Source organism: Tyto alba, unplaced genomic scaffold (assembly GCF_018691265.1).
Source record: "Tyto alba isolate M040663 unplaced genomic scaffold, T.alba_DEE_v4.0 Super-Scaffold_48, whole genome shotgun sequence".
NCBI classification, from domain to species: domain Eukaryota; kingdom Metazoa; phylum Chordata; class Aves; order Strigiformes; family Tytonidae; genus Tyto; species Tyto alba.
Genome location: NW_024881324.1, coordinates 24641501 through 24660002, shown reverse-complemented (window position 1 = coordinate 24660002; position 18502 = coordinate 24641501). Strand labels below are relative to the sequence as shown.

The 18502-nt window shown below is 45.1% G+C and overlaps 1 protein-coding gene across 1 annotated transcript in view; it reads right to left on the bottom strand.

The window, feature by feature from the left end:
- Window positions 1–12709: 12709 nt before the first annotated feature.
- The window catches only part of ANKH (ANKH inorganic pyrophosphate transport regulator), a 104527-nt gene continuing 98734 nt past the window's right edge, over window positions 12710–18502 (bottom strand). Inside the window, exons 9-12 of the mRNA XM_042806747.1 lie at window positions 17506–17635; window positions 16331–16454; window positions 15652–15751; window positions 12710–13412 (exon numbers count right to left, since the gene is read on the bottom strand). Coding sequence (XP_042662681.1) covers window positions 13296–13412; window positions 15652–15751; window positions 16331–16454; window positions 17506–17635 — 471 coding nt within the window. The 3' untranslated portion in view covers window positions 12710–13295. The remainder of the gene's footprint in view (window positions 13413–15651; window positions 15752–16330; window positions 16455–17505; window positions 17636–18502) is intronic.

Genomic DNA, 18502 nt, shown 5'->3' with positions numbered 1-18502 from the left:
TCCATGGTTCCCCCATTACCATGCGTCTGCCTTCCCAGCAAGAAGATGGAAAACAGCAACATGGAAAATTCAAAGGAAATAATGGCGTGAAATTTCCTTTGAGGGTCTAGGATAAAAGGTGTAAGAGCGGCAGTCGTGAAGGAGGTCCCGTTGCACCAGGAGGGCTGTGCTGTCAGCGGCGGGGCTTGCTACCAAAACACCTGGTTCTTTAAAGAAATTCTGCACTGGATGACATATGAATTAACTACCCACTCGTGACAGGTGGGCTGGGCACGGAGCAATCCATTTGGGAGCATCGGCTCCAGCTGTGAGGAAAATGCTCCTCCGTTCGTGGGGAAGATGCCACACCTTTTAAGTCACCTAGAGGAAGGAGACTCGCTTTTCTCGGCTACAGAACAGCCCGTGTAGAGAGCTAATTACTGTTTGACTTCCTCCTGGGTAGTATCTCTCTCGGTAGGCACTCCTAGGCTTTGGTTTTCCTCCCTGCGGGTCCCTGTGCCGCGTCGCAGGGACTGGGGGAGCGTTCGCCGCAGCCGCCTGACGCGGAGGTGCCGTCCGTCACCGACGAGTCCAGCCGGGAGATGTCATACCCTTTTTGCACCTCTGTTAGTTGCAGGATTTTTTCGCCTGTCTGAGCAACGAGCCCTTTTTCTGTTCCTCGGCACAGGGCAGCTCTTCCCCCAGCAGTGCGTACGCTGTAGACTTCCAGCAGAGCTGCCTTCTCCCACCCCGTCCTACCCGCCTTTCCCTTTGATTATGAGACACAAAACGCTGTGCAGTCCTGTCTGCGAGCGGGAGGGTTTGTTCCTGTGGTTGAACACCCCCTCGTCCGAGGTCTGCGTGTGCCCTTTGGGGAAATAAACTGGGTTATGTTTGAGTTTTCATTCAGGGAAGAGCTAATTGTCCTCATTACTGATAGGGGAAGAGTCAGAGGTGGGTCTGCTGGTGGGAGGGAGGGATGGAGCAAGAGGGGACTTTCAAGAACACCAGGAAAGAAGGTGAATTTAAAATGCTATTTGCCATCATACTGCGTGTCTCACTTTTTACCTGCTTTGCAGTCTGGCCTTCTCTTTATTAGGGAGAGGCAAATAAAGCCTATGTGGTCCCTGAAAGAGAAAGCTTAGTTGGAGACAGTCAAACTTGTAGCATGTGACTCTGTTTACACTTCTTGCCCTTGCTCAATCTGCTCAAAACGAAGCATCGTGGCAGTAATCCTCATACCTGTTTTCAAACAGGCTCTGGCCTTCCAAGCCATGGGGATGTTGGCTCACTTGCCCCTGGCCTCATGAGCAGGCAAGGAGGACTGGCAGGCGCAAAGGCAGGATCTTTTTCTGAGCCCTATCCCAGCCCTCCTCCCCCCCCCTTTTTTTTTTTTTTTTTTTTCCCCATTTTTTTTTTTTTTTTAGCATGGCCTCCTGGTTTGCTGATGTTAATTCCCTAATTATATTCTCGGCCCCGCTTGGCGTTCCTGGTCTCGGGCAGGAATGCGACCAGACACGAGCCGATCTTTTCTCCAGCCGTGTCTGGAGAGTGGGAAGGGGCAGCCAGACCCGGCAAGAGCCACAACTGGTTCAGGAGTCTCCGAAGGGCCCCTGGACACCCCTGCACCGAGGGCTGGGAGAAACAGAGCTGCAGCCCCCAGCCCCGCCACCGGGAAGATGGGGGACACCCCGTGGAGGCTGGGAAACCGCCAACCCCTGTGCTGCGCAGGGGATGCGGATGCCCGGGGGGGGGGAGGTTTGGGGGGTGAGATGGTGGTTGCGGACCCCCAAGGAGAGGAGAGGCAGGAATTCAAGGGCTGGCAAGGTGTGGGGAGGAAGGCCAGGCTTTAGGGATACGGGATGCTGGGGCTCGTCGGCTGCCTAAAATTGAAAATAGAAAACAGCGTGTGAGGCAGTCATTGTGTGGGTTTGTCCTAGGTTGAGTGAGTGGTGGAGTTTTTTGGTAGCAGGGGAGGGGGCTATCGGGGCGGCCCCCTGTGAGAAGCTTCTCGAAGCTCCCCCAGCTCCAAGCCAGCTCCACCTCTGCACCAAAACTGAGCCCATCAGCTGCGCCTCTGTGATAACATATTTAAGAAGGGATGTGGTGAGGAGCAGTGGGACTGGTGAGGAGGAGTTGGGGCAGCTGCATGAACACCAAGGTCAGTGGAGGAATGGAGGAAGGAAGGAGGGGGGAGGTGTGCCGGAGCAGAGACCCCCCTGTATCCTGTGGTGAGACGGCAGGGCGGCCCCCCCTGCCACCCATGGAGATCTATGGTGGAGCAGACACTGATTTACAGCCTGTGGCTTCTGCTTGCATGATCAAGGTTCTGTTCCCGAAGAAGGCCGGGGTCTCATGGGAAAAGGCAGCCCCGCTGCTGTAATTCAGCGCTGGGAGGATTGCAGCATGCGGGGGAGTCCCACGCCGGAGCAGCTCGGGAAGGGCTGCAGCCGTGGGAGGGAATCCAGTCGGAGGAAGTTGGTGACCCATGACGGAGCAGTGTGGGGAACGCTGCGGCCCATGGGAGGAATTCATGTTGGAGAAAGTTTGTGGAGGACTGTCTCCTGTGAGAGGGGGACCACGATGGAGCAGAAGGAACAAGTTCCGGACACTCCCCTCACTGAAGATAAGGGAAGCGGCAGCACTGACTGCACCCCCCATTCCCTGCCCCTGCACCACTGGGGGAGGAGGTAGAGATATCAGGAGCAGAGCTGAGACTGGAAAGAAGGGAGGGGTGGGGGGAAGGTGTTCTCAAGATGTGGCAATGCTTCTCACTGTCCTACTCTGTTATGTGTTGTTAGTGTCTGTAATAAATGTATGCTCTTTTTTTCTTCCCTTAACGAGTCTGCCTTTTGCTCGTGATCATAAAGGGGAATTTTTCCCCATCCCAGTCCTATCTCAGACCCCAAGCCTGGCTCTCTGTCCCTTCTCATTGCCGGAGGGGAAGGGAGAGAGAGCGGCTGCGTGGTGGTTGGCTGCCAACCAGGCTCAAACCACAACAGGGTTGGAGAAGGTGGACTCCTCTCTGAGGGCATTGTCTGGCTCTCTGCTGTGGGCCAGCATGAGGAGAGCTGAGGCAGCAGAGTCCTGGGGTGGGGAGGGTGATGGCAGTGGCTGCTCAAGTGTCGCATCAGGAGCGAGATTTAAGGCTGTGGTCTCATACTCAGCCTACTCACCGGCTCTGGGTGGTTCAGATTCGGTCAGTCGGGAGTACGCAAGCAACATGTTGTTCAAAATCAAACACTAAACATTTTAGGTTAAGGAATGTTTTCGTAGGTTCGTAAGAACCGCTTTGGTGGCTTGCCAGATGGATGGATGAAGCATCTTCTCATGACATTTTAGTTTGCCCTGGCCTGACAAGAATAATGCTCTCCTTTTAAGTACTAAGTGTCTATTGAACAGGAATGATAAAAGTTTTAGATTTGGTGCGGAAAAAAGTATTCTGGTCATGGTATTTCCATATCAACACCACTTGGAGGCTTTGTAGAAATAAAGAGCTTGTCTTGCATCATTTTATGGATTTCATCAACTTCAAGTTAAACCTTGCTGTTGGCAGCATCATGCTCATAATTCAAAACCAATTTGCTTGTTGGATTAATTTCTCACCAGGAGGTGTATTTTGCTTGTTCCAAATGAGAAGAACACTTTAGACCATGTCAAATTATCAGAATTAATAAAACAGAAGCAATCAGAATCATGAATCATATGCAAACTGTTAGAACTTTACTTAAAGTAATTAGAATATGAAAGCTACTGGACAATATTGGAGCACAGATTTCCCTCTCCATCCCCCCCCGCCAAAGAAAGCATAGATCATTCTTTTTAACAGTGCAAAAACATACATCTCTGTTAAATACATAAACAGCACTCAATTTTAATGCAACATATACTTTTATACTTTTGACCTTAGCAGTCATTTTAAAAATGTACAAAGTTTTAATGTTCATTGGTTTCTTTAGAGTTTAAAGAAAACCCATGTTTAAAGCAAAGCAAAATGGCAATTTAAAAAACAAACCAGTAGCTTCAGCATGTGTAGAAATTACAGAAAGCAACATTAATTTTGAGATAAATCAACTGGAATTCTACAAGTATGACAGAAATTATGCATGAGGTAACATTTCATTTAAAATCTAGGATCCCTGTACTGTAGTCACAAACGGTGCTCTGGCTTGACACCTACAGTCCTTGCAAAATTGACTTGTTTAAGTAGCTGAGGATGGCTATTAGGCACACTGCTTTGCATAAAGACAGCTTTATCCTGAAGGAAAGAATCAGAATCCGATACCGAAAGATGTTCTGAAAGAAATTAAAAACAAGTGATACCTCTCAGGTGAAATATGCATTTGCCTAGCTCTCAGATTTACCTTCAAATTACAGAAATGAAGTGAAAAAAATGGGGCTTTTTCTCTACAGAAAGGTGTCTAGAGAATTGACCTTAATCTCAGTTCAACTGCAGCACACCCTCAAGCGTGGCCAGCTACTACTCTTGCCTCTTTCAGCGTTGTAAGCCTGCTAAGAACAGAACAAGACGTTGTCCTGCATAACATTCCATGGTCAGAGGGCCAGGTCAGGAAAAGACAAGGCTCCCAAACATCCTTTCCTTCTTTCCTGAGCAGGAGTTTTCAGACTTTGGGCTGCCCTTTTCTAGGATGCTTCTTCCAGACACTACTCCCCACTCCCAATTTTAAAAGTATTTCCATGAAACTGAAAACAAGTCAATTTTAGAGAACCCAAAGGCACAATTAGAACATGCAAATATGAATTCAGTATTCTTAGGCATTTTTGTGGTGCTGTTCCCTGTAGTATCCAAGGTTCTTTCACCAGCATTAGTGAATTTTATCCGTATAGCACCGCTCTGAGATTGAAGAACTAGAAGGATAGCATATCCTTCTAGTATTACTCTACAACTGTTGCAGGCTGACCTCACACGAGGTGGTCAGAGTTACCTTGAACCTCTGTTCAGAAACTGTGTCTCCTTTGAGAGACTTTCTGGTTGTTAGCTCTGCACAATCTGGTTCTCCATGATGATTTCCTGCCGTGAAGACAAAATAGTTCGCCTTCTGCTCTGCTCTTTAGGTTTTGCTCAACCCTTGTAGTTTCTTTCCAGCGTGACCTTGTGCCTGGCTCTGCTCAAGTATGCAGAGATGAAGCGAGCAGGATGTGTGAAGCTTGCTTTTTTAACTCCATTGCAAAAGCTGTGGCAAAGTTTGCTGTCTTTTTTTTTTTTTTTTTTTTTTTTTTTTTTTTTTTTTTTTTTTTTCTTAGGACTATGAAATTTGGCTTTGGCTAGTAACTTGTATCTAGGAATGCTTCCCGATAACCTTTGGAGGCCAGTGAACCTTTCAGTAAAGATGACCGACGAAGGGGTTATGGTTCTCTCTGCCCACCAGCACGGTCCTCGCAGGGCAACGCAGTGCTGCCTGCTTGCAAAATACGCTTCAACTCTCTAATTTGTGGCCATGTTGCCATCCCTCTCCACATGCACACTCACTCCTCGACACTCACTCGCTCACAGGTGCTCCTCCTCGGGCACTCCCAGAAGCTTTCTGTCCAACGCGGATGAAGCAAGGCCCTCTCAAGGCTTGGGAGCACCTCTAGGCTGTGATGCCCCGGCACCTGGCACGGAGGCAGCAACACCAAAAGCTGATCTAAAACGGTGGAGCAGTGAGAGCAATGCCCTGAAAGAGCAAAACCTGACGTGATTTAAGCTTGGCGGCCTTTATGACAGCGATGGGGGTTTCTGCACAGTTTAAAAACATGGGTTGACTTTTGCGTCTTTGTGCGTTTGCTTTTTAAAAATATACCAGATACTGCAGGGAGACCTTTATTAAACCTACAGTAAGTGAAGTGCACTTTGGACTACGTGACAGATTGATTTCAAAGAGCTTGTCGATGGTAATAAGTAAGAGTATGTCATCTACAAAAATGCATGTGTACCCTCAACTTTTTTGGAGGTTTTGCTTTTGCAGTTTTGTGGTGCTTGCAAACTCTGCAGATGAAAATCAGCTGATCTAAGTACACCAGCAACCTTATTGCCTGTAGCCTTCCAATTGTTTCATTATAGCTTAGGAAGGATTTTTTGTTTATCGTAATAGGACACAAAAGCAGAGTTACATCAGAGCTGCTTTGGAGAGCAAACTACAAAGTTGAGCAATGCATGTTAGTTCCAGTCTCGGCTGTTTTCCACATGTGTACATACACTTTACTTTCCACCCAGGCAGTATTCTCATTAAAAGTCAGTGCAATGGCAATTATGGCAATTATCTTTTTCAGTTCTGCAGTTTTTTTTGTTTGTTTGTTTGTTTTTTTCTGTTGTGTTTTTGTTGAATTATGGATAAAGCTGTTGTTCCAGTCTTAAAATACATACTTTCCTAAGAGGGGATCTATATGCTCTCATTTGTAGATAGGCCAAGCTGTTTTATTACATAAATGTAAGTATTTACTCTGCATTACCTTGATTACAAAGGGGAGTTATCAGAAAGGGTAGCTTTTTTTTTAAATGATGAATGATGAACATGAAGAGAGATGGGAGGAAGCAGGTAATAGATGCAATTGCTTGCTGGTTTCAGGCGGTTTTGCTTAGAGAGTTAATTGAAAAAGTGCAGTACAGTACTCGAATATTTAATCTGCAGATACAACAGCTTATTTTTGCTTTGCCCTCCTTGTGGGCTCCCAGAGGGTGGGAGGCTACTTTACAGCTGCTTCTGCAATACGAAAGTTTTGTCATCAGCAAAAGAATCTGTGCAGCTCAGATTTTGGCTCAGATTATCTACACTGTGGAGCCCTAGTAGGCACTGTTTCTCAACCCTGAACTGAAGGCCTAAAAAAAAGGCAAGTAGTTTCAAGTCCCTCAAGATGAAGGGACCTCTCTAGGTTCCTGATTGAATCAGAACGATTTAGATCAGAAGGGGACCACAGGCAATCATCTTACCTAGCCGCCCCACTCAAAGCAGGGCTGCCTTAGACATTGGATCAGGCCACTCGTGTCCAGCTGAAATTTAAACTTAATGGATTGTCCCTGTTAATCAGGCTCTCCAACTCACTGTTACACATTCGATTATGAAATATTTAAGGTCTTGTGTTTCCCAGTGCTTCCAACTATTCCGTGCTGCTCAGGGGACGCAGTGCTAACTTTGCGGGAAAAGTCTGGGTCATGGTCTTATGGGTCATTAGAAAGTCACAAAATGGCTGGAGTTAAGTAATGAACTTGAATTAATTATTTAAATTTGTGATTTTAAATATAAGACACCGCCCGATTCCATCTACTTCTTGGCTCTCCTTTTCAGCTTGGCAAATGAAAAGTAAAAGAACAGCCTATCAAGGAAGAGTTTTGTTGTAAGCTACTTTTTAATCACGGCACTCCCTGACATTCAGTCAGTATGATGATTGCATTTTCCTTCTCAAAATGCCGACAGACAAAATAAGCCTAGCAGGAGCCTTCAGAAGAAAATAAGGAAACGTCCGAAGACGTTGAACTAGGAATAACAGAAAATAATGATGAGATAAAACTAATAAATTGATTTGAGCAGTGACAAGGCTTGGGAATACCGAGGAAAACTTGCCCCTCAGAGTTACAAAGACGAAAGAGCATCTAAAAATATACCACAGTTCTTCTTCTGTTTTACTGAGATAGAGTGGATATCTTGATTATGAAACGCTGAGACCGAAGCTCACTCTCTAACCGCCCAATTAACTTGCACAAGCTGCAGCCAAAATGCCCTTCTGTGTGAGTATGCGCTCCAAGCCAAGCTTAAAGCTTGATCTCTTTGCCCCCGTATTTTGTCTTTTGCCTTTTTGTTCCGAAGGTGCCCATTACTGAGAAGTCTGGCAGCGGTTTTGCTGAGGAGTGCATCTACGCGCTGAGAACGGAACTTGGCTCTCCAAAGCAAATCTAGGCGAGCAGAAAGCCTCCCCCCCCCCGGCTCTGCAGTGCTGCTGCAGGTCAGGACCACGCTTGGATTGAGTTTGCTGCTAAGCTGACAGTTCTGCCTCGGTTCATGACGCTGTCGGGCTGCAATTAAATACAGCGTGTTGTGTTGCAGGGTGCAGAATAAATTTGGAGCCCTTCTCCCTGCCGGGTCAGGGATCTGCCATGAGCCTCCACGGCCTGCTCTGCACTGCAGCCCCCCCCTCTGCAGGAGCTTGCTCCCTCCAAAAAAATACGGTATTCCGCACTTGAATTCTAGTAAAAAAGCAAACATGAATGAGGGAAGGGAATCCTAACGTTTTATGGTTAAGTTGGTATTTGGGAAATGCCAATTTGATAGCAGAATTTTGATAATTTTGTCCTGAGTTTAGGTAATGTTTATGCGACGTTTCCCTGATGCAGCCCTGACACTTACTCAGAAACAGCAGGCTATGTGGTGACTTCTCTCCACGTGTTATAAAACCTACTTGCTGGTTTATGTATGCTTGAACAATCTTCTAAGATGTTTCCTACTCCTCTCTCCGATGGCTCCTCCACTCGGAAACCAAAATACTTAGAAGCGGTGTCTTACAGACGCATTGCTCCTCACCCTTCAGGCCCTCCCCAGGGCAGCTGAAAGGGAAATGGCAGCAGCAGCCACGGCTGTTTTCTGCCCTCTGATTCACTCATCTCCCCGCCATGCCGTCGTTTTTAGGATGGATATACAACGCCCCAGAGCTTTTCGACGCGTCCTCTCCCATTCCAGCTTACCGATCTAAATCATGCTTCAGCTTAGCGGTGTCAGGTCTGCTGAAAGGGTGCTTTATTTACTCTTTTATGGAGCTTTAAACTGCAACTTTTTAAAATGGCTTAGTATTAGTCCCACATTACGGTCGCGTCTAGACTTGAATCCTTGTTCCAATGAACTATATAAAGTCTGCAATAAAAATGCCGACTCAGCACTCTTTCCCCCCCCCCCCCCCCTATACATAGCTCTTTCCAATACACTAATGGCTACTGCAACTGTGCTCAGGTAACACCCAGCTGCGCCCAAATCCGTGCACCAACGATGGTGCCACGACCACGAAATCTCAGGGAGAGACAGAGCCATCACTGCCCCCTCGGCCCTCACACCCACACCCCCCCAGCGCTGTCCTGCATTTTGCCGGGGGATGCTGGAGCCGCAGGACACGCCGCTCCTGTCGCTGCCACCTTGCAGCCCAACGCAAAGCCCTCCTGCCTGAAAGCAGCTTTTCCCTCCTTTCTTTTCAAGCGCCAGGCGCCAACCCACAACAGAAGGGCGCTCCCGCCTTCCAAAGGCTCCCGTTCGCGCGTCGCGGCCTGCCCTGAATCGGCTGCATTCATCGGCTCGCCCTCCCGCTCTGGCTGCAGATTCGGCAAAACACCGGAGCAAGAGCCAGATATAAACCTTCCCCCCACCCTCTCCAAGGAAATATTTAGCAGCGAAACGAGTAGAAGACAAAAGACTTCTCTGTTACTCACCCAATGCTCTCACTCGGGGGGGGGGGGCTCTATCTAACGAGCAGGCACCGGCGCGCTCCTGCCCGGCAGGGCTGGGACGGGGGGACGGGGAGCGTTTGAGCTGCGCCCAAATGGTCTCGAGCACCGGCTGGGAAGCGCAGAGCTTTTTTCTTTTTTTCCATCAAGTCCACTGCTTGGTTAAGCGTGAGAGGCCTGCTCAGGCTAGGGGGGGGGGGGAGCGGAAAATCCCCCCAAAGTTTCCTGTTAATTCTGCAGAAGGGAAACTCGGGACAAGTTGACACAATTTTACATATGTATTAAAAGCTGAGGAACATTAATTCACAGCTTATCAGCGCTCTGCTTTTATTTCGCACTGTGTGAGCCGTTCTGAAATTTCAGACGTAGGATGCAGATCAGCTTTTTTCCTCTTACTTTGATTGTGTAATTCAGCAATTCGCAAGAACGTCAGGAAAGGCCAAGCCTCCGCATGAATTCACGGGGCGTACTGCCGCTCTCCGACACGGAAACTTCACAGGTTTCTATTGCAAAATACTTTTCGCAGAGGGAAGACAGCCACTCCATAAGCAGTAGCGCAAGAGAGACAACTAAGCCGTGGTGTTAGAACATTAAAAAAAAAAAAAAAATCCTCTTGGGAAGGAAGAGGTGCAGGACAGGGCGGGCACCAGCACCTGCCCGACGGAGACGCTGGACCCAGTAACGCCGACTGGGGCTTCAGCCGAGGGCGGCCGCCCGCTCCCGGCTCTTCGCCGCCGCCGGGGAGGCAGAGCAGCGAGGTTTTGGGGGGGCCGCTGAAGCTCCCCAGAACAGTTCCCAGGCGCAGAAGCCAGCGGCTGCTGGGGGGGGGGGGGGTTGGACACACACCGGGGGGGGCCCCCCCAGCCTGCCCCCACAGCGGGGACCCAGGGCCGGCACCGGGGGCTGGCTGAGCGCTCGCCCGGTGCAGAAGCGCCGGCGCGTTTTGTTCACCCAGCAGAGCAAGGCGAAGAAATGGCACGGCCTGCGGGAAGGAGCGTGGTCCTCAGGTCACTGCGGGAATTCTGGCCCAAATCCCAAATCCCGCCGCTCCTGCGCTCATCCGCTATCTTGCAAAAGAAGGGATTATTAGGTATTACCACCCACGCAACGGAATATTTACCTTTTACAATACCATTCCTTTAGCTCGGTATGACCAACAAATTTTTTTTTTTTTTTTTTTAATATTTGTTCATCTTCTATCTAAATCAAAAGCTTCGGTGTTTCATTTAATTTGTTTTCAAATTTTAACTTCTTGGTGCAATTATTACCTTGAAACCTACATCGGTAATGCTCAAAATTCTCCCAAAATACTGCCGCTTGAATTTGAGTTGCGTACCAAAAGAAATATTACACAAAAATATTTTCTTCCTTTATCTCTACAGTTCCTGAAAAAACGCCTCTTGTGGACTTAGATACAAACATACTGGAGAAACCAAAACTACATGAACAGAGAAGACCTCAAATGGCCACTGTGATCTGTAACAGTCTATATACACGTTATATACATCTGACTGACTGAGAGTCTGTATGCATGAATGTGTACAGTCTACATACTGCTCCAAGTTAATTCGTCTGAGGGTGGGGGTTTTTTTACATCTTTTTTTTTTTTAAAACTACTGTCAGAACCAAGAACAACCTTGTGGTGGCACAGAAAATGTGTGGTTACTGGGTTTAGTCTTTCCCTCCTAATGCCACTGCTCATTAACCATGAGCTGATTTTGCAAATCTGCCATTCGACACAATAATTTCTACATTTTTTCTTATTGCATTTGTACCTGTAACAAATTGGTACAAATGGTTACAATAAAATGTAAAGTTCATTGATACAATGCCTTTCGTGATGGCCATAACGGGTTACTAGCCAACTCTGTAGTTTTTCAGAGACATTTTTAGCCCAACGTGGAAAAATAGGAAATGTATTGCAGCTTAAAGTAAATGTACATAATATACAATATATATATATTTATACACGTGTATGTCTACATACACATATATTGATTTAAAACATTGAAAGTAATGTTTAGCTTTGATCAGTTCTCTGAGTGCTGGGACGACCTGGCAAATCCATCTGGAAAGGGAATTTGTCCACCATCAAACAATCCTTTTCACAACTTCGAAAAACCACGCTTTTACTAAATAAGCTTCGAATTAACCGATTCGCGGCTATACCATGGAGGATAATTGTTTCCAGACTCTGGCGTGATTAAATCTGAAAGCGCCCAAGCCGCTACGAACCGGTAAGGCACGCTGCCCCGCAGCCAGGCACGGAGGAGCACAGAAGTGCCAGCTGCTGCTGCTGCCACCCGGTGCCACCCAAACCCCTCTGGCTCCGTCACCTCCCACACAGGCTCCATTCCCACCCCCCCGTGAGTCTCCCCCCCCCCTGCCCTGCTAGTTAAAGCCCACTGCTCCAAGCACAGCACCTGCCGAGCGGCTCCCCCCCCCCCCCCCCCCGGACCCCAACACTTGTCTGCAGCGCCGACGCGCCACCGCGGTCCCTAATTAACAGCCCGGAGGACCATCCGCACCTGAGCTTCGCCCAGAGGATTTTGATCTACTGCGTAGGTGAATATATTACAGCAAAACATACACATCTGCGTGCGTGTGTGTATACATATATATATATATATATATGCATATATATATACACAGACGTGTGTGGGTGACTATGTGTACATCTCTATAGAAAAAATTTCATGGAGCTAGGTGTAGTGATGCAATATACCATGGTATCCTGCATACCTTAGTTAGCCGATTATTTTTTTTTTTTTTTTTTAAAATATATAGGCACCAGAAAGAAGTACGTGGAGCAAATCAACCTTTAAAAATTAAAGTTAAATCAGTGGACAAGAACTTTGGTAAAGCTTGTCAATATTTATTTTCTTTTTTTTTTTTAATTCAAATACAGTCAAAGTCTATCAGTCGCCATCACCCTCTTCACAAGAGGAAAGTGCATGGGTTTTTTTCTAAAGAAAAATTGTATGTAAGGTGGGGCTTAACGATTCAAGAAAATTCTGAATTAAATGTTTACGTTTTTCAGAAGTTTACTGTCTTTCTGATGGAGTGAAAGCTAAATAGAGTTCTTGTCCCGTGTGTATTTCATTTATCATATGCATATATATATATAAAAAAAAATATATATATATGTCTCTGTTTATGTACCTGTGTGTGTATATACATATCCACACACTTTTAACATGAGAGAGGAACCTGTTTTTCTCCACTCTGCACGTGGAGACTTACACATTCCTCCCTGTCTTGTACCCTGTGCAGTATAAGCTCTAGTGATGAGGCCAAACAAAAAGATATAGTTCACCATAGTATATTAGTTTATGTAGCAAAGTCATTTTCAAGCAAGTAAAATAAAGCTCTGTATTCCATACTTCTTTTCCTTTACATTTCTCATAAAGAAAAGGAAGGAAAAGGGAAGAGGGGAGGGAGTAGGATTATGGCAGTAGCATTGAGCCAGTGGCACGTGTGTGTGTGCGAGCGTGCCAGCATATGTGCACACACACACACACGCACGCAGAGAGAGCAGGGCTTTGGTTGACAAATGCAGATTGTCCAGAGAAGGTGGATGCATAAGTAAGGAAGACTCTACAGTGATGCAATTGTATCTTTTATGTTTGCATGGAGTGAGAAAACAAATTCAATTGGGGGGGGAAGAAAGAAAAAAAAAAAAAAAAAAAAAAAAAAAAAAAGCAAAGACCTCTTTTTAGGTCCCTCATCAGTGAGAGCATACTCAGTATGCTAGAGAATTTATCTGAAACCTTTTAAATCAAGGCCTCTTTATTACAAAAATAAAAACGAACAAACAAAAACGTATGAGAGACGACAAGATGCTGAAGTGTCACTCCAATCGTCCCTGCAGAGAACAATTGCATCCCATTTATTATTCATTCTCTTCTCTCATTTCTACGATGTCTGTCATTTCCTCTGTGTGAGGCATGTCGGTCATTGCAGAGTCTTCACCTTCGGTGGCTGTTTCATTCTCGTTCCGCTTCTTTTTCTAGATTGAAACAAGCATTCAGAAACCTATCAGTAAAAGTTGCGCATGAACACAGTCCTACAAACTCCGGGCACCAGGAGAAGCGAGGTGGGAATAATGCTTTTTTTTAGACCATGTTATTAAAATCTAGAATATTTGTGTCATATTTGTGGCTTGTCACTAATAACTTGGCTTAACTTAGAAGGTTTCCATGACCTTCCTGGGGCTCAGCTCTCTCCTTTCTAACATAAATTCAATAATAGAGGCATTTCTTATGCTAAGCAACATCCAAAACAGGCTTCAGCATGACTGGAGGGAAGAGAGCATCTGGAATCTTTTATATCACAGACTTTTTATTTAAAAAAAAAAAAAAAAAAAAAAAAGCAAACAAAGTATGAGAGAAAATAAGCTGCTCTGGGGGTGGGAGACAGAGGTGGCAACCTAGTTTCTCAAATGTCAAACTTCAGGAATTTTACAAGATGTGAGCATTCTGGCTTTTCTTGGTATTGCTGATCCTGTGTGATCCCCCACCCCAACAAGGCCAAGTAATATTAGAGCTTTTTTGGCTAGCAGGAGCAGGAGGGCATTCAACAGTCCTATGATTCATCCAGGATGTCCTGGATTAGTAAAGCCAAGGAGCATTCAGCTCCACTACAAAACAAGTTGAAGCATCTGTTCCTTGTTATCCTTTCTCAGCAGGCTGATTAGTTTTACAGAAAACACTTGCGGAGCTGACAAAAAAATCCCCCACAGGTATTATGGATTCAGCTGAGTTGGGTATATCAGAGTTTCAAACTTTCAGATGTGTCTACACAACACTCGATTTACAGCTCTTAAATGCTGCCCACTTATTACCACTGTAGGTGGGAAAAAGTTGGTGTATAAAGCTACTGGTGGTTGGCCCTGCCACTGTCACACTGGCTGTTGAGATGATGCTGTCAGCTGCACACTAATTCTGGTAAAGGAATAAATTAGGTTGCCACCGTTATTATTACTACTACCTGCACTCATCATTGCAAAAAATTAAGCACCACGTCCCTGGTGAGAAACACTCTACAAGCTGCCACTGTAATAAACAAGCAATGAGGAGGTTAGTCCAAGCAGATCTGTGTTCTGAAACCACAGGCCAAGAAGAGGCATTTCAGTGTCTACAGGTTTTACTCTGGATTTCAGGAAAAATACGGCAGACCAATCATGACAGAGATCAAGGTCTTCTGTTTTCTCATGAACCTCGTACACTTTGGTCTATTTCCACGGCCTGCACTGTTAATACATCTTGAAACTGGTTTCAGTTTGTTCCAACATAAGGCTTTTAGATACGCCATCTTCCATATTTTTTTTTGCTAAAATAGAAGCGGTGGGCATCTTCATTTGGCCCTTAGTAAGAAGTCTAATTAAAAAAAAAAAAAAAAAAAAGGTAAATGCATTGACTGTATTTTTTATACTCCCATCCACAGAGTCCTTCTGCACTGCAGAAGGATGGACACCCCACGCTGTTTCTGCTCAGAGCTGGAGCTCGTGCCCTACACAGTGCCTTGAACACAGAACTGGGAGGACACAGCAGGCAGGTACTGAGAAGTCCCCAGTCACCCAGCCAATATTTATCCTGTGTTTGACTTCATTTAGTGGAATATTCTTTGAAATCCACGTATCACTACTCCTCCATACATGTAGGATTGTAATGTGTGAAATATGTAAAAGTGTGCCTGTGAGAAATCCTCGCCCGTTTCAGTATTTGCAAGCTCTTATCCTCTACTGCTGCAGGATCTGTATCTTGTTTTAAGCCACTTCTTTAGACGGCAAAAAAAAATAAGCAACTGTACTTTTGTCTGTTTTCAGCAGAGCTGGTTTTATAAAGAAATAAAAGTATACATATACATACTGTAAGCTTGGATGAGTGGTTCCTACGTCTACATAAAGAAGCTCTGTTGTACTGTAGTAGCAGATCTACAGCGCAAAATAGGTGGTGATAAGGGCATGATATCCACGATAAACATGTTTTGAGGAGCGAGAGCAGTGTGTCCCACAGCCTGATCCCATGGCCTGAATGCCCACTAGCAGCCGGAGGACACCTTTTTGCTTTATTTCAACCCTAAGAATTCCCAAGTTGCACACCCTTGAGCACACACGGGAAAGCAAACCAAATTTAGTAAGTGGGAATGCTGAGGAGTTTCATTTCAAAAGTGTAGTCTTAATCTGACCTAAATTCCATTATATTCATCAGCTGCTTTCACCGGATCCTGCAGAGCCTAATTCTTACCTGTTTCCGATAAACATAACAGGCTGCTATTGCAACCATGGTGGATTCTCCTATAAAACCAGCTAGAAGGGATCCTACTCCAAGAGTGGCTCCATGAACTCTGTGGGTGGCATAAAAGGAAAGTAGTCATGGTTGTGTGAGAATGCATGACTCAATTATATTTTCACTGGCATATAGAACCAATCTGTTGTTAGAAGTATTTCCTTCAAAGACATAATACAGTGGTAAAGAGAATAAGTGGTATTTGAAAGGACTTTTTTGTTTCTTAATAGCTTTACTGTTTAGTAAAAGAACCACATTCTGAATCAAATTATGGACTGCGACTTTGAAGTCTTGTACAGAGTGCTGTAGAATAGATTATTTAACTTAAGAACAAGAAATTCTTCCATTAGCTTTCTTAACAGTGCATTCAGTAACACGGAAATAAATTCCCTTAGGACACATTTTTGCCTCTTTGACACTTGTGTATTTTTTCAAAAGGGACATCACTATTGTGCCTGTCTAGAGCAGTCACACTTGTAAATGTTTCTTTTCCAGACATTGACACTATTTGGGCTTTATATTACGGTTAGTATTTGGGGAAAACGTTCTGAGCTACGCAAATTCAGCTGTCAAATGACAGGGAATAGGAACGAAGAGGAAAGCAAACCCATCAGCTCTGTGGAGAACAATGATTTACCCTAAGTAAGGCAGCACAATGAGGCTAGCGATGAGGACGATAATCCGCAGCACTGAGCTGGGTGCCAACACAAACGTCTTCTTCAGAGTCATCAGCCAACCAGTCAAGTGTGCTCTGACAGTCACTGTTCACAAACAGGGGAAGGGAAGGGGATGGGGAGAAAGGGAGGCAAGAGTAGTAAAAAAAAAAAAAAAAAAAAAAAAAAAAAAATTCAGTCATCTCATAGGAAGCTTTTTCGTGCAGAGCACTGTTCAGAAATAATCAGGGTGCAACTTGTTTCTGGTAACTTTGCACACTGGGAAACTACGAGAAACTTAGTGGAACTTGTATACAAATTGCTTAAGTAGACAGATGTTTAAAAAACAAAACCCCCCAAAAAAAGCCTGTTATGGACAGCAGTCCCTCCTAAGAGCTGTGCGCTTACAACCAATTTATTAGACGGTCCATTCTGTTTTTTTCACTAAAAAACCTATCCCCCTAAAGAGAAATCATACCAAGGAAAATTTTCCCTCTAGCTCCTGTGTGGTACATGGTGTAACAGCTAGGCACAAAAAAAGGTATCTACACGTACATGTTCTTATATTTGTAGTTTATTACAAAACTGTCTTGTCATATAAGCAGAAACCACTGCATGATGTAGCATTTAATTGTGGAAGTCAGAAATTTTTTGAGGGGGAACATTCTGATTATTGCTGTCGAGCTTGTCTCTCTCTCGAATAGGGGCATTAACTTTTATTCTATATTGTTTATGCTCTGATGATATCTGAAGGAGCCACTGAGTCTGGCAGCAGGAGGGGAGACCAACAGAGGTGATGTCACTGTGGTGGTGGTCCTAGATGCTATTCCAAACAGTTAATTTCAGTCTTGGTGCACATGTATCGGGCCTGCCATTCATGTGTGTGTTCTTGGTCAACTACAACAAAGGGAATTCAGGCTTTACTTTCGACAGTCAGAAACCCGCCTAATGACAGACAGCTCTTAGTGCAACATTTGTACCTTGACTAACTGCTAATATAAATAGTCTTGGTCTACACCAGCTTCAATAAAAACAGTGTTACTTAAGCTAGGCATGCATTTAGCCACTCTTGTATGTACAGCCAGGCCTGACTCTATGACCACACCTCACAGCTGGTTTGGTTTTGAGGTTACAGAGCTTTTTTTTTCTTGCTTTTTACCTGGAACTGGAAAGAAGGAGAAGATGCGCAAAGGAACAACACACAGCTCTGCAAAAGCGAAGTCTACTCCAATTATGTCGACTAGTATCTTCTCTGACACGTTTGGCGTCCAAAACATCACAAAACAGAGCTAAGGAGAACAAAATTAAGAAACATTTAGATTTCAGAAAGTAAGCACAACAAAAGATAGGCCCTCCTGGTCTAAAACATTTGTTTGCTGATGGGTAGATAACTCTACTGATGATAAATATGCATACAGTATATTTATACTTAGCTTGCATTCAAATACACAGAGTACATAAGTGTATGTAAGAGAGGCACGTTAACTTCAGAAGCTTCATGTTCTTCACATACCAGGACTGACACATATAGAAAGAATTTTTACGGTGCCTGCAAATGGTTGTACTTGAATGGTCTAATTGTTACAAAACCAGCCAGAAACTTGATTTTTCACAGTACTTGCTCTGGTTAAGACACACATATTCCTGAAGAGATTATCAAATGTTTTAGTAACTAAAGGTTTGAAGTACTCCAAGAGACAGAGATCTGACCTAAGTCTAAGACCAAGGGTTTAAATACGCTGCCGGTACTCGTACGGTTGGTATGCAGTATGCCTGACAGCAAGGCAAAGGTGTTCATCATAGTCCTGCAGACAGGGTGCCCTCGGGCCACAAATCCACGAAGTCTTGCTATTTTTATTAACAAGTGTGCTGTTTAGTCCGTACGTGAAAGGAAAACGTCCATAAAAAAACCTGCAACAAACGGTGCAGCCGTAGTACCTGCTGTTTAATTTCTTTGTCAGTACTGAGGCAAGGCTTCAGTGCGAGCTAAGGCAGCTGTCGGCAGCTGGCCGGCCCAGCTTTGGCTCAAGGCACCCACTAAAGAACAGTGCTAACGACCCTTACAGGACCCTTCCCATCAGAAGGTGTACCTGACATCCTTTCAAGTACAACAACTTCGTTACTTAGCTTGGTTTTGTGATGCAAAAAGTTTTTTC